The sequence below is a fragment of the Haemaphysalis longicornis genome, unplaced genomic scaffold, assembly GCF_048455015.1.
Source record: "Haemaphysalis longicornis isolate Haplotype H1 unplaced genomic scaffold, Haemaphysalis longicornis Haplotype H1 scaffold_3, whole genome shotgun sequence".
NCBI classification, from domain to species: domain Eukaryota; kingdom Metazoa; phylum Arthropoda; class Arachnida; order Ixodida; family Ixodidae; genus Haemaphysalis; species Haemaphysalis longicornis.
In genome coordinates this window covers 8580675-8608566 of record NW_027526335.1, presented here as the reverse complement: position 1 = coordinate 8608566, position 27892 = coordinate 8580675, and the positions used below count along the sequence as shown (strand labels likewise).

At 48.3% G+C, this 27892-nt stretch overlaps 1 protein-coding gene across 5 annotated transcripts in view; it reads left to right on the top strand.

Moving 5' to 3' along the window:
- The first annotated feature begins 8281 nt into the window (after positions 1-8281).
- LOC144173916 (DNA damage-regulated autophagy modulator protein 1-like) overlaps positions 8282-27892 on the top strand; it is a 66417-nt gene continuing 46806 nt past the window's right edge. Inside the window, exons 1-2 of one of the 5 annotated variants that reach the window (XM_077702243.1) lie at positions 8772-8804; positions 16701-16778. In XM_077702243.1, the coding sequence (XP_077558369.1) occupies positions 8787-8804; positions 16701-16778 (96 nt within the window). In that variant the 5' untranslated portion in view covers positions 8772-8786. Of the gene's footprint in view, positions 8374-8771; positions 8805-16681; positions 16789-27892 lie in introns of those variants that run through there. The other 4 variants (XM_077702242.1, XM_077702247.1, XM_077702244.1 and 1 more) reach the window with 4 other exon arrangements.

The following is a 27892-nucleotide window of genomic DNA, read 5'->3' as shown; positions in this document are numbered from 1 at the left end:
TCGCGCTGAGTCGGTGGCGTCCAGTGCTTGGAGCTGGGTAAAGAGCCGGCATTGTCCGTGTTAGAGCGCCCATGAAAGAATTCACGCAATCTCATGTTGCGAGCGAAATTGTCTAAATCTTTAAGAAGCTGGAATTCGCTGAAACCTCCCGTTGCTGGACAAAAACTTAGGCCTTTGGATAGTGTGCGAACTTCGATCTCTGTCAGCACAACACTGGACAAGTTCACTAAATTACTGGTGGGGAAGTCACTCTTCTCGGTCATTTTAGAGGATGATGGCATAGGAGGGGGTAATTCAAAATGCTTCGGAGGAGGGACCATGTCGCGAGACATTTTTTTAGACTTCATCGTGGCTATTGAGGACTTTTTCTTGAGTTCAAAGACAGCTAGAGAATCAGATTCATGTTTGGAGAGAAGAGGCACCAAAGTCGATTCTTGCTCATGCACAGATTTAACTTCCGATTTGTAGTGATCTAAAACAATACTGGTTAATTCTAGAGATGCAGAAGTTAGGACATTTTTCCATCTAGCTTGGTTATGAGGGGACAATTCAGACGTAGCGGGTTCTAATTTCAACATGAGACCTTTCGGAACAGCAGATTCATTCAAATAGTGGGTGAGTGAGGTGACGTGCAATTCAAAGCGAATGCGTTTTTCTGCCAATTTTCTAGCATTTTGGAAGTTCCTAGACACGGTTAAAGGAGCAGATTTACCAGTGTCTAAGGTGGGAAGTCAATTTTGGCGGTTGCTTGTTGAGGGCTCAGCATCGCTGCTCCGAAGGTTGTAGCGGCGGGGGCTTGGCTGGGGTCTGTGCGGAGCCGACGGCTGGGGTAGACGGCCCACGGCTGGAGCCGATGGCGTGTGTCTCTGTGGAACCGATGGCGTCCTATAGCCACTCCAAGCCATGGTCCAGGTAGAATGTAGTCCGGGAACGGCGGCAGAAGTTACGGAGCAGTTGATTGAAGCGGCAAGCTTCCTGATTGCAGCGGGTCACCAGGGAACGGTTTCGGCCGCCACGACGACGATCAGTGCTCCTAGGGAGAATTAGGCCCAGCCAAGCCCCCGCCGCTACAACCTTCGGAGCAGCGATGCTGAGCCCTCAACAAGCAACCGCCAAAATTGACTTCCCACCTTAGACACTGGTAAATCTGCTCCTTTAACCGTGTCTAGGAACTTCCAAAATGCTAGAAAATTGGCAGAAAAACGCATTCGCTTTGAATTGCACGTCACCTCACTCACCCACTATTTGAATGAATCTGCTGTTCCGAAAGGTCTCATGTTGAAATTAGAACCCGCTACGTCTGAATTGTCCCCTCATAACCAAGCTAGATGGAAAAATGTCCTAACTTCTGCATCTCTAGAATTAACCAGTATTGTTTTAGATCACTACAAATCGGAAGTTAAATCTGTGCATGAGCAAGAATCGACTTTGGTGCCTCTTCTCTCCAAACATGAATCTGATTCTCTAGCTGTCTTTGAACTCAAGAAAAAGTCCTCAATAGCCACGATGAAGTCTAAAAAAATGTCTCGCGACATGGTCCCTCCTCCGAAGCATTTTGAATTACCCCCTCCTATGCCATCATCCTCTAAAATGACCGAGAAGAGTGACTTCCCCACCAGTAATTTAGTGAACTTGTCCAGTGTTGTGCTGACAGAGATCGAAGTTCGCACACTATCCAAAGGCCTAAGTTTTTGTCCAGCAACGGGAGGTTTCAGCGAATTCCAGCTTCTTAAAGATTTAGACAATTTCGCTCGCAACATGAGATTGCGTGAATTCTTTCATGGGCGCTCTAACACGGACAATGCCGGCTCTTTACCCAGCTCCAAGCACTGGACGCCACCGACTCAGCGCGATAAATGTCTAGATCTATATATTAGAGCAGTACAACATGACGTGCTTGAAGCCTATAAAAAGCAGACGCCTTTTAGACCCAACCTTTCAATTAAAGAGAAAGAATCACTTGAGAAGTTGGCATGTCGCCACGAAATTGTAATCAAGCCCGCTGATAAAGGTGGAGCAATAGTGATAATGAATCGAGATGATTACATCAAAGAAGCAGACCGACAATTATCCGACACATCCTTTTACAAAATTCTTCAATCTGATCCAACTATTGAATATAAAGAAATTGTCAAGGAAAACCTCGAAGCACTACTGGAGGCCAAAGAAATAGACAAAACGACGGTGCGTTCTCTCATACCACTCAGCCCAATAGCAGGCAGGTTCTACCTTTTGCCCAAAATTCACAAGGCACATGTCCCTGGTCGCCCAATCGTATCTGGCATAGGCACGGTTACCGAAAATATTTCCCTCTATGTCGACAACTTAATCAACAAAATTCCCCCTAACTTTCCTTCATACATACGAGATACCAACCACTTTCTCTCTGAAATATTAGACCTTGAGATTCCCAGTGGCTGTCTGCTTGTCACCATGGACGTCACGTCACTATATACCAATATTCCCCACTCTGATGGAATACAAGCGGTGATCCACGCTTACAGTGAATCACGGGAGCCTAAGCCCGTCGAGAATTCCACATTGGCCTTATTACTGAGATTGATTCTTGAGCTAAACAATTTCGAGTTCAATGGCAAACACTATGTTCAAGTCAGTGGTACATCCATGGGCACAAGGATAGGGCCAAATTATGCAAATATTTTCATGGCAGTCCTCGAGGAGGAGTTTCTTGCAAGCATCGACTTGAAGCCATTTTTTTACAAGCGCTTCATCGATGATGTCTTTCTGATTTGGCCACACGGAGAATCCAATCTCCTAAGATTTATAGCCCAGTTTAACGCGGTCCACCCTAACATTTCTTTCTCACACCAGTTTTCCGCTACCAGCATCAACTTCCTCGACGTGACGGTATCTGTCTCGCAGAACAAATTAGAGACCACCCTTTACCGAAAACCGACGGACTCCCATCAATATTTGCATTTTCAAAGTAGTCACATTAAGCACTGGAAAACGGGCATACCCTACAGTCAAGCGCACCGCTTCCGCCGGATATGCTCCAAGGAAACAGATTTTCTTTCCAACTGTGAGGGACTAAAAGACGATCTGCTCAAACAAAAGTACCCGCTCCAATTAATTGACGATTCCATTCGCCGAGCAGGAGCGCTGAGCCGCAATGAACTCCTTAACTCGAGGAAGCCAGCCGACCGACGCCCTTCAAGTAACCTAGTTCTCACTCACTCCGCATCTGTGCCGAATGTTTCTGGCATACTTCGAAAGCATCACAACATATTAAATCAAAGTCCTCGACTAGCATCTATATTTTCCGAACCACCACGTGTTGTCTATAGGCGAAACAAAAACCTGCGCGACATTCTGACATCTTCGAGGCTCAGCCATTCACCAGTGACCGGTTGTGGGCCCTGCAACAAGCCTCGTTGTCAGGTATGCCCCCACATGACGAAAACAAAAACCGCCTCTAGCACCGCCTCGCACTTCTCTGTAAAACTGAAGGGAAATTTTAACTGTGACAGCGCCAACGTAGTTTACCTGCTCGAGTGCAATACCTGCCACCTGCAATATATTGGCCAGACGGCGAACGCTTTTAGATTAAGGTTCAACAATCATAGGGCACACGCCAAGTCTCTTCCTAACCTTCCTTTGTCCCGTCACGTCGGAATCCCGGGTCATTCATTTAATAATTTGAAGGTAACAATAATTGAATCCAATTTCAACAGCAACCACGCACGCGAAGTTCGCGAATCATATCTCATATTTAAGTTCAAAACCGCATCCTTTGGGCTGAACGAAGGCGTGGGCGCGTTGACATGTTTGCCACAATAATTACTCGCCTTTCTTCCGTTCGCTTCTTGCGTGACCAATCCTCTTTTTAGGCATACCAGCGCCGGCTTTATCCCTCCAGGTTCACTCAATTAGCCTCTTAGCGCCGGCTTAGCCACATAGCGCCGGCTTCACGTGACACATTCCTAAGACGAAAAGCGAAGGCGCGCTGACGCGTGCTCCCCAGTTCCTTATCTCGTTCTGCCGCTTTCACCCCGCTTCTTCTGTTGACACATTCCTAAGACGAAAAGCGATGACGTGCTGACGCGCGTTCCCCACTTCCTTATCTCGTTCTGCCGCCTTTACTCCTTTCTCTTCCCCGCCCCCGCTTCTTCTGTTAATTCCTATGAGGAGAGGCGCCAATTTACCTCCTTCCTAGACGCCCCTTTGCATTTTTCTTTTCTCTTTGTTGTACCACCTGCCAATAATTATTTCTAAACAGGGCGCATTGTAGCGCACCTTTTCTCCCAAAAAAGAGGGAGGGCAGTGCATTCCCTCTCATGTGTATGTCTTGCGTTTTTTCTTGTTTTGCTTGTTTTGCTGCCAATAACTACTTTTAAACAGGGCGCATTGTAGCGCACCTTTTCTCCCAAAAAAGAGGGAGGGCAGTGCATTCCCTCTCATGTGTATGTCTTGCGTTTTTTCTTGTTTTGCTGAATGATGACGTATGATTTCTTTCAAAGAGGGCGCATTGTAGCGCAACTTCCTCCTCTCTCCACACGCACCTATAAAAGCGTTCTGCAGTGTACTGTAAATGTTACTCCGATGAAGACTGGACCACCAGTCGAAACGTTAGTAAACATGTTTGTTTTTGTTTTTTGAGACTTGCGTCGGACTCTACTTTTTGATATATATATATATATATATATATATATATATATATATAGCGAATCAGAATAGGAAATGAGGGGCTCGTTGAAAATAACACAGAAATAAGGGTTGGCAGTCGAGAAAACCTCGGAAAGCAAAGGGGAGTATGTGGTAGATCATTGAAACAGATTAAGAATTTGGAAAGAAAGAAAGAAAGTGAAGAAAAAATGCCCGCCAGGTGGGATCCGAACCCACGACCTCCAGAATACCGGTCTGGTGCGATAACCACTACGCTACCGGCGGGGCGATTTTCCCATTCACTTTCTGGGGTATTTATGTTAGGTATGTTTGTTTCCTGTGCTTGGGGGTGGTAGCCAGCGCCATTCGGACTAATCGGGGTGCAGGGGACCTTCTTTTTAACCCCCGGGTCGTGACTCGAGTGTCTACGACATGTCCAGAGTGGTCGACCAGCTTTGAACCCTCTTAAGCTCCCTTTGGCAACAAGACTGCCAGAACAGAGGCCCTCGCTATGCATGTAGCGAATCAGAATAGGAAATGGGGGGCTCGTTGAAAATAACACAGAAATAAGGGTTGGCAGTCGAGAAAACCTCGGAAAGCAAAGGGGAGGATGTGGTAGATCATTGAAACAGATTAAGAATTTGGAAAGAAAGAAAGAAAGTGAAGAAAAAATGCCCGCCAGGTGGGATCCGAACCCACGACCTCCAGAATACCGGTCTGGTGCGATAACCACTACGCTACCGGCGGGGCGATTTTCCCATTCACTTTCTGGGGTATTTATGTTAGGTATGTTTGTTTCCTGTGCTTGGGGGTGGTAGCCAGCGCCATTCGGACTAATCGGGGTGCAGGGGACCTTCTTTTTAACCCCCGGGTCGTGACTCGAGTGTCTACGACATGTCCAGAGTGGTCGACCAGCTTTGAACCCTCTTAAGCTCCCTTTGGCAACAAGACTGCCAGAACAGAGGCCCTCGCTATGCATGTAGCGAATCAGAATAGGAAATGGGGGGCTCGTTGAAAATAACACAGAAATAAGGGTTGGCAGTCGAGAAAACCTCGGAAAGCAAAGGGGAGGATGTGGTAGATCATTGGAACAGATTAAGAATTTGGAAAGAAAGAAAGAAAGTGAAGAAAAAATGCCCGCCAGGTGGGATCCGAACCCACGACCTCCAGAATACCGGTCTGGTGCGATAACCACTACGCTACCGGCGGGGCGATTTTCCCATTCACTTTCTAAGGTATTTATGTTAGGTATGTTTGTTTCCTGTGCTTGGGGGTGGTAGCCAGCGCCATTCGGACTAATCGGGGTGAAGGGGACCTTCTTTTTAACCCCCGGGTCGTGACTCGAGTGTCTACGACATGTCCAGAGTGGTCGACCAGCTTTGAACCCTCTTAAGCTCCCTTTGGCAACAAGACTGCCAGAACAGAGGCCCTCGCTATGCATGTAGCGAATCAGAATAGGAAATGAGGGGCTCGTTGAAAATAACACAGAAATAAGGGTTGGCAGTCGAGAAAACCTCGGAAAGCAAAGGGGAGGATGTGGTAGATCATTGAAACAGATTAAGAATTTGGAAAGAAAGAAAGAAAGTGAAGAAAAAATGCCCGCCAGGTGGGATCCGAACCCACGACCTCCAGAATACCGGTCTGGTGCGATAACCACTACGCTACCGGCGGGGCGATTTTCCCATTCACTTTCTGGGGTATTTATGTTAGGTATGTTTGTTTCCTGTGCTTGGGGGTGGTAGCCAGCGCCATTCGGACTAATCGGGGTGAAGGGGACCTTCTTTTTAACCCCCGGGTCGTGACTCGAGTGTCTACGACATGTCCAGAGTGGTCGACCAGCTTTGAACCCTCTTAAGCTCCCTTTGGCAACAAGACTGCCAGAACAGAGGCCCTCGCTATGCATGTAGCGAATCAGAATAGGAAATGAGGGGCTCGTTGAAAATAACACAGAAATAAGGGTTGGCAGTCGAGAAAACCTCGGAAAGCAAAGGGGAGGATGTGGTAGATCATTGAAACAGATTAAGAATTTGGAAAGAAAGAAAGAATGATCTACCACATCCTCCCCTTCAGCGACAGCGATGTCAGGTCAGCGACAGCGATGACCACAAGGCATAAATATTTCATTGGAAAAAATTGCTCACTGGTGTGCAGAATGGCAAATATCGACAAACTTAACAAAAACAGTCTGCATGACAGTGACCAGAAAAAAAGGTACCTTCAGAGTTAACTTACACAATAAACAACACACCTCTACAAGGAGTTACGCGGCAGAAATATATTGGTGTCACATTAACTTCCGAACTGAGATGGTATGCGCACATAAACAACGTCACAGCAGGGGCTTTGCGTAAGCTGTTTTTCTGAAGACGGCGTCTACCGCTTACGCCGAATCAAACTAGGCTGTTAACCTACAAAACATTCATCCGTCCAATTTTAGAGTACGCCAACACTGTTTGGTTTCCTCAATCTGTTAATCATATCGCAAAGTTAGAACGGGTACAAAGGAAGGCCGTCAGGTTTATCCACTACAACTACAAACGCACCGACTCGCCCACTAATTTATTAGAATCTTTGTGGTCTTTCTTACACTAGCGACAAGAGCAAAACTGACACGATCAAAATTTATACACAACCTCCCTCATAACCATAGCCGCATCGATGCATCAAAATAAATCTCCCGAGCTGAATCCAGAGCACTAAAGCACAAGCATTCATACACCATTACCAAATACCCGCTTAACTACGATTGCTTGAAGCATTCATTTTTTACCCCGTCAGTAAGACGATGTAATAGTTTAGATTCCTCGATTACCAGTATACAGTCATTGTTAGAGTTCACCTCGAAAGTCTAGGACATGACCAGTAAACGATATTCCAATTTCTTTCTCACCTTTTGCTTCTTTGATGAACCGTATTGCCGTTTTCCAGGCGGTTATTTTTTGGCGTGTAAATGTTCCCGTAGACTTAGGTGTGGGTAAACGTATTTGTTTTTCCTTTCTGTAGCAATAACTGGTTCTGCGTTACCGGCGTGTGTGTTCCTTGTGGTGGATCATTGCCGATGTTCTTGTGTTTGCGTGCAACTAGCGTTTTATTGTCTGCTTGATCGGTATTACTGTCTCATATGCCGCCTGTAAGAATGTACCAACTGTTCCCCTTTTGTGTGTAATTAGCGCCATTTTTCAAGATGTATCAATTGAATTTTGCAAAGGCCTCCAGGCCCCTTAAGGCATTTTTGCCTCCAGCCATGTGCCCTCTAAGACATTGTCTGAGAAAATATGCCACTGTAAAAGTGTTAAACTGTGAACTGTGTTTCTATATTCACGAACTGATGGCCTACTTTGGTCTCGTATCATACTGGCAGTATTGCAAATACATAAATAAAATAAAAGTAATAAATAAATAAAATAATAAATAAATAAAATAATAAATAAATAAATAAAGATTTAGGGCAGTGCACTTTATTGGTGCTATTCATACCAAGAGTCAGAAAAACAATGCGACTTTAAAAAATGCTGTGTTTGAATAATAACCTTGTGATGAAAGTAAAACAGTGCGACGAATCAGGGCAAGCCCCTCGCGGAGCGATTTCATCGTCGTCACGTACAGCCTTATCAAGGACGCGCTGCCTTCAACGCAGCGCTCCGTCTTTCCGCAGGGTAGCAGGCTGAGCCGGCCGACTTCGAACTCGGAGAACAGGCGCCCGTATGCCTCGCCTGAGCGCCCATACATCATCTCACGGGCACACAGGTACGCGCACACGGGGTGCACACACGCTGGAACCTTGGGTTGTGTGTGCACAGCTCCACTATTCACACACGCAGGACAGGGAAGGAAGCCGTGCGAAAGATATGGCCCGGGCCGCTGTCCAAACTAAGCTGCCTGCGGAAAAACCAAAAGAGAAGAAATGGCTGTCGAGCTTTCCTCCAAGAGAGTCCTCGAGTTCGTGAAATTCCGGCATGAATCTTCCGTGTAGCGATTTAGCATGCTAGTGAGGCAGCGAGCTTGAAGGCAAACAAAGCCGGAATTCATAGCTTCATAGCCCGCGGCGCGCATTCCTCTCTTCTCCAGACTTGGCCTATCCCCCGCTGTGTGGGTAAGGGACTGCGACAGTTCTGCCTGCTCTGCACCAGATATGCATTGAGATGCGTGCAAAAACTGATATGATAATCCCCCCGCGGGTGAGTACGAACAATAAGGGAAACAGCTAGGCGTGGAAAGGTGTTACTTTTTTTACTCTGCGTCAATGGCCCGTCCGCTCGTGTGGGTACGTGTCACACGGGGATATAGGCAATCCTGGAGAGGTCTTCTCTACAGCAAATTACCCTTCCTAAAGCCCTTCCTAAAGTGAGGACCAGGGCATCCCGCACAGGACTGGTGCCCCTGCCTTCTTGCAACAAATGCACGTCTGAAAAAAAATGCTTACTCGTTCGCCTCCCTTTATATCTATATCTATGGCCTTCATTTCGAGCTGGGGCATATTTTACGAATGAGCGACGAATAATTCTTTCGCACCTTGAACATTATCGCCTTATAATGCTATTGAACAAAACCCTGCACTTCTACTTGAGCGACACCAAAGCAGTCATTGCCGGAGGGTTCCAATCTCCCACTCAAAACAAGTACGGTCTTGGTTCGATCCCCTGTACTGTGAAGTGTGTCCTATTTTTTTTTTTTTTTTCACTTGCGCTAAAAATGCCCACGCACTAGCATACGCACGCTTGCAAAATCGGAGATGGGTAGGATATATGGCTAAGGACATTTAATTCTGAATAGATAATAGTATGCAGGGAAAATGAGGACGCATAAGTTTATATAGAGAAAGAGAGGTGTAGCACGCCAGAGAAAGTCTCTCTCCTGCCACGTTGTACCTGTATAAGGGAATGGAGAATGATGGGGAAGGGTACAAATGGCTCACGGAACGCATTTGTCTAGCGAAAGGCTTAGCATGTCGCTCCGCAGAAGCGTTTCGGTCGTAAATGCGCTCCAGAAATGTACATTGGTGTTGCGAGTGGTATGAAGAGGCGGCCGGCTGTAAAGAAAAACTATAGACAACAAGAAATACGCTTAGACATGATAGCATGCTGCCTACAAGTCCCGCATGCTGATGAGATCTAGAACATCTGTACCATGAATTTGCCCCGTTGTTATTATTTCTCAGCGCACGAAATACCGATACGCACAGTCCTATTATTTTACGGATTCGGGGACTAGACACGGCAAACTCGGGATCGAAGGCACATATAGGTCCGTGGCCTTTATTACGGGGTTAATATCGGTAGTTTCTCTTTCTGCACTTCTTTTCCGCTTAAGTGTTTGCTCCGAATACCGGCTGTTGCCAATCGGGGCGCAATTTCGCGCAGGTGAGACGGCTCGGACCACGTAATTAGGCCGAAGCAAACAACTGGTGCAATAACAAAAAAAAAGAGAGAACAAAGAAAATCAGGCCAATTGAAGACTAAGAAAGTGTCACCGCCACGAAATTGCCGGACAACCCTTCTTCTTATCGCACAGCAATGTGCCCGACGGCGTGCTTTCGTTTGAACGCCCTTCGCACCGCGCGGGCAATGAATCTGACCTCAGCGTGAACAGCCAATTAAAGTGCGCACGCCCAGAGAAACTCAGGCCTTTCAGGCGGCAGGGTACGTTGAGCGCCGAAAGTGTATAAAAAGAAGAAGCCTTGAAGCATGTATGTAAGAGGCTAAAGTTCAAGCAATATAGAATATTTGTGTATTTGTATTTTTTTGTTTGTCCAGCAGCCTGTCTGGCTAAAGTTCGGTGGGCAAAGACAATAAAAAAAATGAAAGCCGCTGTCTTAGAAGAAAGATGGTTAACAAACAAAGCCTTAATAACACAAACTTAGTCAAATCAAACTCCAAAAATCTAAACGGCCGAAGTCCAAAGCCAACGCCGCGCAACGAACCTAAAGGAAGTTCGGAACGACCCACTTAGTTCTCGGCGATGAAGATCTAAAAGTCGGATTATGCGGATGATGTCGCGTTTGTATGCTCGTCGAAAGAGCAGTCGAGAGAGGTCGTCATGCTCGCGTAATCATTCTGTCGCTTATCGGGTGCTCAGCTGAATCCCTCGAAGTGAGAGGGACCATGGCTAGGTGAATGGCTCACCAAACCACAACGGATTTCGATGGAGGTAGGCTGTCACCTGCTACATCGGAGTCAATCTAGGCAGCGGAACAGCCATTGCCCTCCGCTGGCAGTCGAAGCCGGCAGTTGCTGGTAGGAAATTTGAGCCCTGCATAGCGCGGCACATCGCTTTTCCCTCAAGGGCACATGTTTGCACTGGCGTGGCATATTCAGCCATCTTGTACGCGGCCCGAGTATTGACCATTGACGTAGGCTCACTTGCCGAGCTTCGCATACGTTCGCGGTATTTCTCTGGCTATCCCCCTACGAGACTGCGCCGCACCAACATTTTCTGGAGTCCGAAAGCAGGCGGTCTTTGGCGTGGTAACGTGGAGCTCAAGCTGACAGTGCAGCAATTGAGGTTCTTCTGATGTCATCGCGGCCGTTTCCTCCAGACGGCTCTTCGAAACGTAGGCTCTTCACACCTGGCCCCTTAGCTCAACACAAAAGCGGAGCTTACAAATGGAGCTTTTACAGAGAATTGGCGCGGCGGTGGCTCTCTCGCAGGGACTCTTTTCTTGGGAGTACCTGTAGACAGCGAAACCGAGGAAGCTATACTGGGACTTGGTGGAGCAGATCTTACCCCCTCTCCCATGTACCGCTCACCACCTTCAGTGCGCCTGAAAAGTGACGTCCATCATGCGTGTGCGGAAACTTTCCATTCCATTAGTGGTTCGAACGATTTTTTCTTCCGCTTGTACACATGGGTTCTACCTAATAAGGCAAGGCAGCAAAAGCGGGGTTTCTTCCTGCCTGGAGGGGCCGAATGCCTGCTGCGTGGAAGGCGGGAGATGCGGGAGCATGTTCTTGTGGAGTGCAACACGGCGTCGTATTTCTGGCACGAGCTGCAGTGCTCCTGTGACACGCACTGGCAGCTCACCTGGATGAACTTGAGGTTCTTGGATGCGGCCTCAGAACTCCCACACCTCCGTGACTGCTTCCATGTCATAGGTCTCCACTCGCAATGAAGGGCGAAAGCCGATGTTGTTGACTGCTGAACACCGACAGACGGCGTGGAGGCATTTTGTGCGTAAGGCGCAGTGGGCAGTGGCGCCCTTGTAGGGCTTGATTCAGACTCTGAGCTTCGTGACTCACTGGCGCGGGGCTCGCGAGCTGTCATGAAGTTCAAGTCATCACAGCAGAGGAGATGGGGCTTGATCATAGGGCTGGAAGCGGAAAAGCAGAATAGGCCACTTCTGCCCATCAAAGACTTCCCTCCAGAACCTCTATCCTCATCCCTTTGCACCTACCCCGCTCCTTTCAAACTGTCCACAAATGACTCACCGCACATTTGGAAATCTTTCTTACATAAACTTCGCAAGCACTCTGCAGCTTTGCTGGCGTTACGCTCGACTGGTTTTAAAGACGATAGTCTTTCTTGGGCTACTTAAACCCAGAAATTTTGGTCTGTCTGTATGTCTGTCTGTCTGCCCGTCTGTCTGGCTGTAATTCGATTCAGCCACCCCGCCAAAGTAAAACGGATACTGCGCAATAGTCTTATATACTCACAGCCAAATGTAAACGTCTAAGCCCTGTTTATATGTTCATACTTGTGAACTTTGTTGAACAAGAACAAGACACTATACAAATATAAGACAGGAAATTAGTACACAAGGAATATCTACAGTGTTCCTTTATTTAAAAAATTATGGATGCTTGGATTTTCGATAGCAAATGATATTCTACATATACTGCAGAAAACTGCCGCCTGCTGGTGCCCACGTCACCTCCTGGCGGCACATGAAAAATCACGCGGCAACAGCCACAAAAGGTTCCACTAGCTAGGTTCCACGTTCTGCTTGGAACGCATGGAGCACGGCACCGCGGTTGTATAAACCTTGAAGTCGGCTGCCTCAATTCACGCGCGTCTCCGCTGTACTGCAGCGCTGGCATCGAGGAACCCGGCCTGTAGCAGTAGAACGCGGTAAATCCAAATCGCCTTGAGCGAACCTCTAGTGTGTTTACCTTGGGATGAGCGCGACGGAACAAGAACAGCATGAGAGGTCAGCGGGAAAGCAAACGGAGGCATTTCCTTGGCAAATGTCGACAAAGACTATCGTCTTGTGACGACATTTGCAACAAAAGGAGCAGATACGCGGCCAATTTTTTCCTTCCCTGGCGAAACGTGCTGAGTGTTGGCTCGCATAGTCCCCGAACGCGTGTATTTTTATTAAACCTCCGAAATCACTTCGTGTGGCCTGTACCTATATATGTAAATAAAGTTACTGTTGCAAGACAAAAATCCGATGATGGCGCAATCGGATAGACGGCGGCTTCATAACGCGAGGGGCCCAGGTTATGTTCCGACCACGGGAAGCGTTTTAGGGCACAGCTCTTTGTCGCACGTCCCTGGGTTGAGCCCCGTCGCCTTCGTCGGGACCGAGCGAACGATGGGAAGACCGACGAGTGAAAGAAAGCAAAGGAGGAGAGTGTCGTGAAATTGGGAAGGGTGGGCGATTCGCCTTGGCGGCGCGAGCCAGCGCTCTCCGAAAGTGCGCGGTGGGGGATGGAAGGGGGCAGTATGCTGTGCCCGCACGAGACCCTCGACGGCGCGACGCTTGGTGAAAACGTGAGGGGGGCGTGCGCGTGTCTATGATGTGCGTCCGCTTAAGGTGCAGTTCGCGGTCCCTTCCTGAGACGCACTTCCAGCCGCCGACGCAGAGGTTCATCATCGGTGCCCTCGAGAGAGAGAACTCACGAGTGAATGCCGCCTCAGCGCACTGCTGCTGCGCCCAAATATCGCATCAGGGAGTATCGTATTTGCCAGCCAATCTTTTTAACAGCGAAGCTGTTAATCGTAATCGCAAATCGTAATTTTTAACGTCCGCAGTTCAAAATAACAAGAAATTGCCGAGCGCGCGCACGTGAGCGCGAGCCTCTCGGCGACCGCCCGCCAGTTAAGAAAATCAAGAAAATGCCTAGCGCTCGTGTGTACGTGCATCGCGATGTCTGCCCAGCGTCCCCTGCGCACATTTGTCAAGCCAAGCATACCCCCTTAGGGAGATTGGCAAATATTGTCCAAAAAAAAAAAAAAAAAAAAAGCTCCAGCGTTCTCCGTAATCGTGGCAACACTTGCTCGGAACGAGGAAGACACGTGCCCCTCCAAGGTGATGTCCAAAAATTACCACTCCCCCAAAAATGAAAGAAGCTCACACGTATAGCAACAATGATGAAGTGAAGGTCGTTGTGGTATCGAAGAAGAAAATCGGCTGCAATCGGGGATTTAAACCTTTGTGATGGTCGTCAAGGTTGCGTACAGCTTCGCTGCCTTCAAGTCTTACGCATTTGTGTTAGCTTCGTTCATTTTGTTTCCTTGTTTTACAATCATCATCATTCGCCACCCATTGTTTAAAGCTGTCCTTCCTGCAGTGCGTTTTGGTTACGACACCGCCATCTGTAAGACCGAGAAATCTTCGCTTTAAAAAGCGCTGAATTTTTTGCTGAACATTGTCCCGCCATGTGTCGCAGCATCGTCTAACATTAGAAAACATTAACTTCACAGTGAACAGCTTATACCAAAGACTGCAAATTGGCGAAAATAGTATGGGATACATTTAGTCCTTGTCCTACACGAAATACACGACAGCAAAGCCGCCCGGTTTGACTAGAGCGTAAATAGAGTCGTAACTGTTGACATTTAGGACGTGCCCTAAGTGCTCGGATGTGCCCGGCAGCCAACACGGCTGTAGCAGAAGTTAAAACTCGATGATGGCTGGTGTTCTATGGAGCAAGGCCAACTACCGGCAAAGAGTGGAAAAAAAAGTACTCAAGTTAGAACTCAAACCTGTATATAGTTTTAACATAGGCAACGAGCAGTGCTTGGCCACGACCTCCTTTTCATCGAGCGACCGTGGCTCGGAAAGCAAACATGGCAGGCAACCAGTGCTTGGCAGGCTAACATGGCGGACGACCAGTGCTTCAAGAGGACTGTGAGTTGGGCGAGTTGGCGAAAGTTCGTAATTAATGATCAGCGCGAAAAACACTGCTGCAGCTCTGTCCTCTCTGTTTCTGGTTCTTTTGTGCTGTGTTTTTTCGCGTTGATCTTCCATCATGGCCACTGCTTGGTAGCAGGCTAACGTGGCATGCGACCAGCGCTTGGCTTGCACGTTGCCCGCCACGTATTCACGGCCATTTCACCTAAATAGTGCAGTCAGGTTTAGGCGGCGGAAGGCTGCAAGGCTCCGCTGATCGGGCATTGTACCGTAGGCCGCAACTATCCTTGCCATCTCGCCGCTCAGTGTTGCTGTGTTGCATTCAGGAAGCTTATCGACCAAGAGTAATTTCGCAAGCCAGCAAGTAAAAGTTCGAGGAATACAGTAGTGAGTACCTTGCGAGAGCTTCGGAGGCGAATGAAGGACTTTTTTGGGACATCTTTCATACGCGCAGCGAATTGTGACCTCTCCGACATATCCGTTGCTATCCTGCTTCCTGTTTCTTATCCACCGCCACACCTTTTGTGCGCTCGCGCGCGCTCTCGGGAGCTCGTCCGACCTACACATCCGGCTGTTGTTCGTCGCCGCCCCAGCGCTCTCAGAACAGTAAGAAACTCTCGTCATCTGGCCACTCGATCTCTGTATCATTATCGCCGTTGGGAGCTTGTTCGGTGACGTCGTGGTTAGAATTCCCAGCCAGCTGCATCGGTTTCTTCGTTCGTTTCATCGGCACTCGCTTCAATCTGCATGCGTTCCATCTCATCGCCTACCTCGGCTTCTTGTGCGGCGTGAGTTTTCTCCAGTCCTTCGCCGGGGGCACCGTGCGCTTCCCCTGCAGCGCCGGCGCCATCTCACCATGCACTTCTGCCCTCGAGGGAGTTTAACCCTCCTGAAAGCGGTTCTCTACGTGCTTTCCGTACCTAGGAAGTGCATGCGAGGTCAGTCACCATTATTGGCTGTAGGCTTGGCAAAATCAGGTTAAATTTGGGCATTTTGTTAAGATCAAGATTAATCAATAGCGGCAGTGTCCGCTGGCGCCTTCCGCGTGATATCTTCGAAGGCCGCACACTATTCTCACCCCGCTTGTACTCTGGAACTTTCCATACCGCCTTTCTTACTACCGCAGCAGGACGACGAACTCCTACGCAAAACGAAGTCTTATTGAAGCACAGTCAATCATGTAACCTTGAGCGCACTTTAGCCGTCTTTTTTCTCTCCCATGAGTTTTCCCGTATAGCCACCAGCTTATTGTCTCTGCTGCCCTGTGATCTGCTGCCCTCTACGCATGTTTGACCAACCTTCGCACTTGCTTCGATTTATTCTTATTGCTCGGGAAATAAACACGCAAAATTGGTTTAAGCAGAATCAAACCTAGCGTTAACACCGAGGCAACATTTGGAGAAAGATCCGCGCAGGGATATGCGGGCTACGGACTAATGCAGACAACCTGGGGCTGTTGAGCCAGCATTTAATGCGGTTCACAGAAAGTTTTGAACTTTAAAAAACTCCAGCTACCGCTCAGGCGACGTGGCGCTGAAACTTGGACGCCAAGGGGGAAGGTATAGGAACAGTGACACGTTTACTTAGGCAAGCCGGCGCACGAGCACATATTTCACGTTTCGACAGGGAAAGAATCACACACAGCTGGTATTTGCAGGCAGCTTCATTGCTGTCGCAGAGCCCGTCGTCGCGTGTGCTGCAAGAAGGGCGAATATGTGACTGCGACGACTCTCGCGCTACGGCCAGCTGGGCACGCAAACACACACATTCGCTTTCATCGCTATACCTTTCCTCTTGGCCGAGCGACAAGGCAGCTTGGGACCCGATTGCCTTGCCGGGCACAAAGCGACCAATGGGGGCCCCGGTAGCCGCCGAGGGGAAATTACGTAAGCACACACTCTCGCCGCCTACCTGTTGCTCGTCGCTGCCGAGTTCCGCTGCTCACGGCAAAGCGACTTGGTGCCTTTTTTTGCTACATGTTCGTGAAACCCGACGGCAGCAGCGAGCGGCGATCATCTCTCGGATCGAGCCCAATCTCCCGCCGGCAGCTCAGCTCAGCGCGTCTTGCCTCTCCGCCCACGTGAGCGAAAGTACAGTGCTTCTCTTTCGGTCCGTGCCTGCATGCGCCGGCCGGTGTTTAGAGGCGAGCCTGTGTCATGCCGCGCGAGGACTCTGACCCCGCGGCTTCTGAACGCTTTTCATACCGTGTGTTTCAATGGCTGCGCAGTGATCGCTCAAATGGCTTGAAGCACGATTAGTCGGTTGACAGGGGTGGCGTTGCATATGCAAGCGGCAAATATCCGCGCATTTTTGCTAGCCGGTTAACTCAGTTGGAGAATTCTGACACTATATTCACTAAGAGGGGGGCTGGTTAGTTTTGTAGCTACTGTTTATATTCATACCGGTTAGACCAGTGGTTCCCAACTAAAACTTGCAACCTCTGCAGAGATCGTGAAAGATTTAGTGTAAGCTGCAGAAAAACTTCAAACCATTAAAAAAAAATAAGCACGGGCCACTTTCTCTAGCTTGGTTCTTTCCCAGGTTACTTATCGTGACTATGTTGACGGCAATAAAAATGTTAGTGTCAATTTTGGGTTTTACTGTTCGAGCATTGAAATAACACACCTTAATGTTTGATTCTGTTCTTTTGGTGTTCCTCAGAATGACAAGATTTGAGAATCACTGGATTAGGTATTTCACAGCAGCGATGGGTTTATGCATATAAATAATAGTAGTAACACCCACCATTAAAATTTTCCGGGTCGAGATCACATGTGTCATTCGAAATGTGTCATTCGAAATTGCACTAGACTTATTCTCTAACGGAGGTCCCCCCGACAGTTTTCTAACTTCGGGACCTCCTCTGTACTGTAACATTTTATTCATGTAAATGTATACATTCCTGAAATAAAGTTTGATTGATTGATTGATTGATTGAAAAATCGCTGTTGACCGCGTTTCAGGCTTAAATCGTGCGGCCCACATCCACTATCTTTCAGCTACCGTGTGCGGGTGGAAGTGCAGCAGCTGCATGCTTACGGTTCAACTTCGTGTATTTTATACAGCCAGGATATGCATCCAATTTCCTTGACACATAACTAGAGCAATTTTGTTTCCTGTGTGTACCCTCAGTAAAAGGATTGTCGTGCTATTTGAAAAATGAGCGCTATGCTCTCACATTTGTTCAAATAGTAACCTAGGAGACTGCAGTAAAAAAAAAAAAAAAAAAACTAAGCACACTGAATGAAAAAAAATTCTTTGGGTTGTTTTGCACGGCATTGAACTGCTTTCAGAACACATTTACGGTTTTTTCCTGGCACATGTTGTCCTCTTCTTACTGGGTGTTATCTCTACTGACTGTATGAGGTACTATAGCTACTTTAGCCGGCTATAGCTCAATCAAGCTTGATATTCCTGTTTTTGCTTCAGCCACTGAACGGCGACAAGACATGCATTACGCATTTGAACATCCTTGTACGTGCTGAGCATTAATTAACCCCGTTGTTAAAAGTTCTGGTAAATCATAAATGTTTAAGTCGTAAACTTGATAACTGCAGTGGTAGGTCTTTTTTAATCCGCACGCAGCCCGGCTGGTGTTGTCTGTTCATGTATTCGCTGGCGTTTATGGCTGTTTTTCCTCCGTCCACACACCGACTGAATTTTTTGCTATTGTCCCTTTCCATTCAAGGTCAGACAGAGTCCCATTAACACCACCTGCCGCCCCCAATTCGGGCCGGCGCGATAAGCGAACGTACTTCCGTTCCCCGCTATCCCGTTACTCGTCGCGATGGCGGAGATGCAGAGTCCATTTACGTGGGTATACGTTACGGGAAGTGGCCTAATTGCACAAGTGGGCCGCCGCTCGCACGCAGTCGGCTCGCTTAGCGACGTTACGTAATTCGCAAATTCACGCGCGTCGGCCGTACCTGTCGAACAATAGCTTAGTGATGTCAATTTGGTTTCTGCTGAAGCGCTTCTGCTCATAGCCGCCACAGGCCTGATGGGTGGATAGATTTTTTTGGTAATGACGCTGGTCTACGATGGGTGCGTGTGCTTCGTGTCCTTCCAAGAAAAGGGCAGTAAATGCGTGGGTGAGGTCACGCAACTTTTGAAAAAAAGAAAAGAGTCAAGGCTACTGGGTACCGTATCACATGCGCTCGTATAGTATCAAATACCCTGGAACCGGAACGCTGCTTCCGAAAGCCACCCTTGGAAAGCGAGGTTTCGATGAAAAGACGTATCGATCTATAGTTCATCTCAGAAGCTAGCTGCAGCACTGTGGAGGCTACATTGTTGTCCCCCTCAGGGCGCCTAACTCACCGCGAAGGAAGCGACAAAAGGCGCCGGGGCTACCGGGGCCGTGCGGTGCCACTTGCCGAGAGGGGAGAAGGGAGTGTCCTTTCAGGACCCCCTTCACGGCGGATTAGGCGCCCTTAGTGGGCGCACTATTGATAACAATGTAGCCTCCACAGTGCTGCAGCTAGCTTGTGAGATGAACTATAGAGGCGGATCAAGTAAACGGGATATGGAGCGTAAGCCTCCAAGAGGCCCTCGTGCGGGGTCCCCTTCAATTTTCCTGTTTCCCTACGCTTAAGCTGTGCGTATTCTAAAGATCTGATGACTTTTTTTCTTTTTACTTTTTTGCAACTTCTAGGGGTTTCCTTTCTGTTGATAGTTCCCCTCCCCCTCCCAAGTTTTTTATCATGTTTTTTATTATGTTTTAAAGTGATAAATGACCAATCAAACACGGATATTGACAGAACCATGAGCATGACGTTTTAGGGGAGCTTAAATTAGGTTTGTTTTCCGGGAAGCGTCAAGAATAACTCAGTGCCAAGGAATACCGATAAGCCGACTAGACACGATATTAGCAGGAGCTGTTTTCTGCCGGCTGCGTAAAATTACCAACTTCGCTATACGGTGCGATTTACAAAATAGGATTAGCTTATTAACAGGAATAACAACAAATGTAAATCAAGTATGTACTCCAAATGCCTTAGTACATCTCTATGGGAGCTCGGTAAACGAAGCTACGCCACCCAGAACGATACCACGACATGCTTTTTAAAAGAGCTCACCAACCACGTTGCGTGTGTTATATACGCGAGATATTTCTAAATAAACCCTAAGCGATTCTGTCACTTAACGTGCTTAAATACGACATACATACAAACATAACACTCACGCGTGAACTCCGCTAAGGTGCGGGCTATAAATTTTACACAGGTGCTCCTATAAGGCATGTCTATAGCCGGTATTCAATGGCGTCGAATGCATTCAGGCAACCAAGTGTGCGCCGCCATATCTGTGGCCAATCGTCTGTTGCTAAGCGACGTTGTACGCACGGCCCGCAGATCAGGCACCCCTCTTTTCCTCCATGCAACCGTGTGAGTGCGCCCGTGGCCTCCGCGATTTGCTGCCGGCAGCGCGCCGTTGCTCGCCGCCGGTAGCCGATCGCGGAGGCCACGGTGCGCCGTCACTCGTTACGTCGAGCTCCGCGGGATGGCGGTGCTTGTCCATGCTAAGCACGACTGTCAAACACATGACTGTGTTTCACGTTACAAACTCTACCTCACCGAACGCAAGGTACTGAATCGAGTTTAATTGTGAGTGCGATTAATAACATCTCTGTTGACGCCACCGTTTAGAATCGGATTGGAACGGAGCAGATGACGCACGCCGGTGTTTTTTCTTCTTCGGCGTGCGGGCGCAGTGGCCCGAGCATCGGCCATGTCTGTGACCGTTTCCAGTGTTGCCAAGCGAAGAAATTGACCGCTAAACTTTTCAACGAATACAACCTATACGTGCACAGCAGCCATTTTAGTTAGCATAAAAGTCTCCATGGAACGTATTAAAGATATTTATGTGCTAAATGACACTCATATGCCTCGTAATCATTGTGACACATACGGCGTAGAAATTAATGGTTTGAATCCACTTTATATAGACATGTACCTCGTTGCACCCTCTCCCCCGCTCCCCCCTAACCCTAGCCGATAACCCTGCTGGGGTTGTGATGGTATGGAATACGAACAACGGAGCGCGTGGCTTTCAGTACATGCCGCGTGTCCTGCACGGGCCGCGATATATGCCCAGTGCGAAAAAGTTACGAGAGTTCGCGACCAACCTTCATATGCAAAGACCATCGTATTTCCATCGTCTGCTGGGCGCTCAGCACGAGATAAAAAATAAAGGACTATAGCTTCGTGCGCCGTATTCAGTCATCGCAGTAACAAAGTTAGACAATGCTTGCGTGAGCTCGTGCTGAACGCTGTGGGAAAACAAACCGAAACGCTCACACGCCGAACGACGGTGCTCCCATACCAACGCTGGACACAAACTCTCGTAACTTGTTCGCTGCGCATACGCGGCCCCTCGCCATTGGATTGGATTGGAGTAAACTTTATTTGTGCCTGCAGATCGGCGTTTTTGTGCGCCGTGACGCGGGCCCGGCGTTGTCCTAGGGGTTAGCCGTTACTCGGTCCGAGCCATCCGCTCGCCGTTGACGGCTCGCGAGTCTCGTGCCTTTCGAGGGCCCTCAGGACCTGCTGGACGGCCCAGAGTTGATGTTCGCGGTCGTAGCTCTTCGCGGCCTGTTCCAGCCGCGGCGGGATGGTTCTCGATGCCGCTTCCTCCGGTTGTTTTGTGCAGTCCCACAGGATATGGTACTGGTCGGCCGTCTCCCTACGGTACAGCTTGCACCTGTCGGTCGGGTACGCTTCTGGGTACATTCGATGCATCAAGGCCGGGGTGGGCCGAACATCAACGAGAGGCTTTCGCCGCGGCTGTCATCGAAGCGTCCACGGGTGCCGTGAGGATGGCGGCGAGCGTCAGATGCACCAAGGCGGAATGCGCGGAGGAGGTCGCCATCGCCCTGGCCATCGCCGACACCGACTGCCGCACGGTGCTTCTCGCTAGGATGCGCGGCATGTACTGAAAGCAACGCGCTCCGTTGTTCGTATTTGAATTTATCATGATAGCACTTTGTTTTGTTTGGCTCAGTAGCTTTCTTTTACCCCGATGTTGGCAAATCACTGGCGTGTAGTGCCGTTCTGCTGCTTACCGCCATGTGACAGGCGATGTTCCCGCTATAACGCCAGTGTACGGAAACGCACGTCGGCTATTGCGAAAATATTGCGCCATAAGGCTGCGCTGAGCCATTGCCGAAGAGCGCGCATGACCAGTGCGAGCATCTTGGACGCGTTGGCATGGCAGCCATTACGACGTTGTTCGCCTTCCGAATGAGCGGCGGGAAGAAGCATACCGCCTGTTTTGTACTATGAGTGGTGGCAGAATGTTTAAATGTCAAAACTTGATAAAGCCTGATTATGAAGTATTAAAGACAAACACTTCGCTACACACCGGTGTTTGTTTTTAATCGTGTGGGAAAGAATGCACAAATAAAACATGAAGGGAAACAGCAGCAGCAAAATAGCACAATTGAACATTTTGTGCATGGATTTTAAAAATGTAATAGAATACGGCGCTATGTGTGACCGTAGTAAAAACGATACAAGATTTAAGGATTAAATTAAAGGGTTAGTTTTTTTAGTGTGAAATGAAAACAAGTTGTTGTTGGGAAACAAAGAGCTTCGAGATATGTCGGAAAAACTCTGCACATGCTGTGCAGCAATTCAGCAGCTTCCTGCGTGCGCCATGCACCTGCCGTCGCTATTGATGCAGCCAGGAAGAAGCTGTATGACGTCCCTCAAAGAAATATACGTATTTTCGCGCGTATAACCCGCACCAAAAAGGCGAAAATTTCAGTGATAAAGTAGGGGAGCGCATAATACACGTTTTTTTTTTTGTACAGCTTCACGGCAATGCGCGTTGTGCCGTGAAGCTTCTACGCAGTAACACTGACTAAGCCTTCAATGGCAGCGATTGCGCAAAACGTACACGGACAAGGAGTACAAAGTGAGGACTGCGGCTCAAGTAATAGCTCTAGCGAGAGCAGTGACACTCAGTGTATTGTGACTTTCGCCTAACAGTCAGTGTATTCTACTTGCTAAATATGCGCTTTTTCGTTCTACATAATATGTGATGGGTTGCTTGAGCAATAGCTTTGTTGCAGCCTTTCCTGAATCAAATGTGCGGGCAATACGCAAGTTCTTTTTTTTTTTTTTCGGCTGGTTGAAAGTGGGGGTGTGGATTATATGCAGGGGCGGGTTTTACTTGCAAAAATACGGTAATTATGGGGGCTCAGATCTCTGCGCGACGCCCTAGAGGAATGAGAGAATGGGCATATTATCTGAGGGTTCGAGAATAACCTAAGCGTTTGAACTTACCTACTTTAAAATAAAAACAGTGGGAAAGCAAATTAGGTTCCGCTTCGGGTCAGGCTGAACATACGGTGTAGTTCATGTTCGCATCGAAAATCTGGCCGTGTAAAAGATCAAGGGAGCAAACCAAAAGGCCATACAGACGATCGGTGGCTCTGAAAAAAGCGTATAGCACTGCCTTCACAATGACATTTGCGTTTACGATGGCCGTCTTTAGCCCACACAAGCACACTCCAAAAACAAAAATCCGACATCTTGTAGAACTGGAGCCGCTCGGAATTTGACCGGCCGCCAAGGAGGAAAAGCCAATCTCTCGGGCCGATTACGAGAAGTGGCAGAAGAAAATTTTCCGTGGGACGATGGAGCACGCAAGTTCGCACGCTACCACGCAGCGTCGTGTCTTCGTCTGAAATATTCCATTTTGTTAGCTCTGGGAATTCGTGATGATGTTCCGTGCGAGGCTCGTTCGGCTTTATATACGAGCGACCATTTAGCAGCGCGCACTCAAGCAGGGAGGACTCGCAATCACGGAACCAGAAGGAATGAAGAGGCTGATTAGAAGCAAAGCGGTTAGCCGCCTGCGCAGCGCTGTTGCGGAAGAGCAAAAGTTTCAAACTCCGAAATTCCTTCTGTCAGACTTATAAAGTCGCTCGCAGAACGCCATAGCCTCAGCCAGTGCAAAATAAGCATCCATGAAAAAAAAGTAAAGAAAACGTAAAGGAGGAATACATGTTTATTTCACCAGCGCTGGTGCTGCTGTAAGGCCACCCACCCGGTGGGGGGTGTCCCTATAGTCCGGGATGCCCTCCCGGCCTTGGATGGCAGTCCAGCCTTCTTCACCAGTACGCGGTGGGTCGCAGCGTGCGAACTTTTCAGGCAGGCCACCCACTGCTGGTAAGAGGGGGCAGGGGGGGAAGTGGGCCTGGGGTCTGTCCGCACTCCCATAGTTGATAATATCGAGTACCGGGTAAGGGACAGGAATTACAGGTGGCCGAGTATAAGCTGGGGTAGATGGCGTGAAGACGGGTGCGATGAGGTTAAGTGTTTGTATTCTCCTCAGGCTGGTGGCTTCTTGTCTCGGTAACTGGGGATGTGGATCCGCGAATATTCTTATGCTTTGGTGATAGTCGGCCAGAATATCTCCATATTTTACGAGAGGTTCTGTCTTGGGAATTCCACTGCCAAATCACTGTTGATGTTGTAGGGGAGCTTTTAGTGCTCCCCCCTTTCACATGGTTCAAAATCATCGTCGGACGGTATTGTGCTAGGCGGGTTGCTGAGGCCGGGGGTCTTTTGTTCCCCTCGATTCTTTCTCCTCACAGCTTCATTAGCTTCCTGTCATTGCTCTATAGCCGTTATGTGACTTTCTGTTTGTTGTCCAAGTTCTCGGATAAGTTTTTATAGCCCTCGTGAAGAAAACATAAAAAAGACCTTGTGTGCGGCCATATGTTCTGGTTTTCCTGATATTGTGCACTTCGAATATGCGCGCAAATGGAGCTGCCACCGGTTGCTTTCCCTCAAATCAAATGTATGCGTTTAAAAGCACGATTCCTGACTAAAATGCCAGGCCTCATACAGAGAAACCTCCATCCATGTCCGTCGCGAAAATAAAACATAAAATGGTCCTGTCGCAGTTAAAAGCCAACGTCTGTGGCGCCCAAATTAGGCATATACTCGTCTATACGTCTCAAAGTAGCGGTCCGTGTAAGCTAATGATCGGGTTTTGCGTGTTCTGTGCATTTGGAGCGCAACAACCATGCCACAGAAAAGTGTAAGCTCGGCGAAAAAGGTAGTTTATTCAATTTTGTGAGATATTATTTAAAAAAAAAGTACCATACCTGCTTCCAAAAAATAGCACCTGTTTTTCTCTTTTTTTTGTGTGTGAAATACCTTGTGGCATGGGAGCTGCTCCAGGCTGCTTTAATTTGCACGCTTGGATACGCTTACTTACTCATGCGACAACTGACACCGCTATTATTTCGCCAGTATAGGCATCCCGGAATCAGGGTGCACGGTATACGCCTCGAGCTTCGCGATCGCTGCGCCGCCTGCCGCCGCTTCTCCGCGGCGTTGACGGGATGTGTGCTTCGTGGCTGATAGGGGCTCGTGCAGTGTTTTGGTTCTGTTTCGCTTCTTTTCGTTTTTCTGCGCCCTAAAAAAAGCTTGTTATGATGACGTCTATAAGCAAAGAGTACGTTTATGTCACTTAAAAAGCAGGTGCGTCTTCTTAGAGCACGCGATCGCCTGCAAGAGCCACCCGCGGGGACGCGGTTCTGCGCGCATCGTCGCCGCTCTTCCGGGCGTCGGCGACGATAGCAGCATATCACCCCTGTCACCTCCAAATACGTCAGGCACAAATGAATTCTACTGTCGCCTCGTTTAGACCTGATACTGGCACAGGGAGAGGTTGGCTTCATTTTGCAGCGTGGACAACGAATGTGGCTTCGTTTCGAATATATACATCGCAGAAAAATATCTTTCGGGGATGTGATTAACCAATCCCGGACAATAACTTATGCCTTTTATAAGAATATAAACCATGCGAAAATGTTAAGTATATTCCAAGTCTGTACGGCGTTAAATATGTGCCCATACACGCCTTATAGCAAGCACCAAGGCAATCTAATGTGAAACCACGGAAAATACATGCTGTGCAAGTGCGGAAGAAACATAATAGCTCTAACGGAAATGAAAAAAAAAACACAGTGCAGCTTCTGAAATGCTAAAGGCGTTCGTCGAAACTTAAGCCAGGTAGAGCTCACCAGACCAACTATACGCGAAATGCACTGCTATTTCGCGAGACATAGGGAGGGGGGGGGGGGGGGGGGGAGTAGGGGAGGGGGACGCTGTGTACAAATTCAGAGCGGAATCAAGCAATGAACGTTTTAGTAATCACACACACAAATCTCGCGTTCACTGTCGTTTTGTTCTCCGACTTCAATGAACAGCTGATCGTTCGGCGGACGCATTTTTGGAAGTACACAAGGTAGGCAGTTCACAAGCGATGAAACGTGTAGTTGAAGAGTGTGGCATCTGATAAGGCCCTCTGATTGCCGTTTCTGCTTTATTCTACAGGCTCCCTGTGCCTTATGACAATATTTTGAAGAAGCGTTTAGTCGCGGACGCCGATTATATTCTAAGCCCATCTCCTGCTCGCAGAGGATATACGTAGATGAGTGTTTGCGGGCGCTCACCTCACGACAAGACGACTCTTTGTCGTGTGCTGATCCCCGAGTATAATTCTGCATTATCCGTCGTACTTACGTTCAATATTCCCGAAATTAACACATACTGGCTTGTAAATGGTGGTGATCAATATCTGAGGTATGATATTGGCAAGCGTAACTGGCGTGCCGTCAGGTATCAGTGTTCCGCTGAATATGTAAGCGCACAAAACTGATTTACATCGTAGTGTATACCCGTAGCATGAACATCTGGGGAACCGGTGGTCACGGAGACGCTGCTAGTAAATTTAGGGTAGTGTAACTCCAATCAGGTCCATGCATACGCCGGTTCCGCGACGCTGGCCTGTGACACACACCTTGCGCTTATACAGACCGAATATACCACGCTAAGATCGCGTCAGAAACATTTACACTCTCGTAAACACACCCCATTTGCGAACAGAGTGACTGCTCCACATAAACATGGATTTCCAACGCCCGAAAACAATAAATCTCAGTCGTGAACATGCCGCAAAAGCAGCGGCGACAGTGAGGAGCGGGACGGAGACTCCCGCGCCTGCTTTCGAAACGGGCCGCTAGGGGGATTTCAGTGGCGCCCCTACAGGCCGCGCTCGAGGCGTATAGGGGCCCGCGTAGTAGTCGCCATGTATGCATCTGCGAGCTTCGGTCTGCTTGTCCGTGAAAAACTGCTAAAACGTATTTGAAGGCACATAATGACGTCATCTGCACTTCCGTTCTTTGAAGGCGCTGTAAACCCGGCGTTTCTTGTAGTTTCCATCATTGAACCTTAGGGCCATCATGGAGTACCGGGAAACTTTGAGTTCCCATTCGCAATCCAAGTTACTGACGTCTCCTCACGCGTCTCTGGGTTCGATTCCCGCCAGTGTTTATTTTTTTTTTTTGTCTTGTTCCTTTTGAGTTATAATTCGGGAATAAAGTTTTGACGAGAGAAACATGCTTACCTAAGCGTTTAGAAGAGATATTTATAAGAACAACAGCGGGGGAGGGGTAGCCTATGCCTGAATAAATTACTTGCGGAAAGGTACCAGCTTAACTCGTCGTGCGCGAGCAAAATTATCGTGTTTGCCGGGCGCAGGTGAACATCCTAGAGCAGACCTTGGCGGCCGCCGCAAGATTGTATCTATGCAAATTTATGCGGGTGTGCGAAAACGCTTGCTGGAGAAGGATGGTATGGGCCAGTAATTGCGCCTTCCCCGGTAGAGTTGTAGCATTGAAACTCTTTACTCTGGGTCCTGGACTCACTTCACCGCGGAGAAGTTCAGCCACCAACTCAGGCGTACTTACCCGTACAAAGCTTAGACTTCGCTATCGATATGATGAGAGTTAACCCCAAGTGAAGGGCGCTTGTGTCGTCAACACGTTTTCTTTTTGTGCGCTTTCGGCTATTTGTCTCTTCTAGATATTTAAATCAGCGGAGGTTGAAATTGGTGAGAAAGTGCGGTTTGCTGAGACCATTTTGCTCGTATAGACGATGGTTACCTGCCCCGCGACTGATCTGATGCCCGTCGACATTTTCGTTAATTTACCAGATGCCTTAGATTCGAAGAAGGCATTACATACGATTATGTTTAAAATGTTACACTGAAACGTAAGTTCAGCGGTAAGGGTTGGCTTGAAATATAGGGGAGAAAATTTGTGGGTCGGCTCTGCTGCACTCGCCGTGGTTTTCTAGAAATATCAAACCAAATCAACTCCTTAATCAAAAT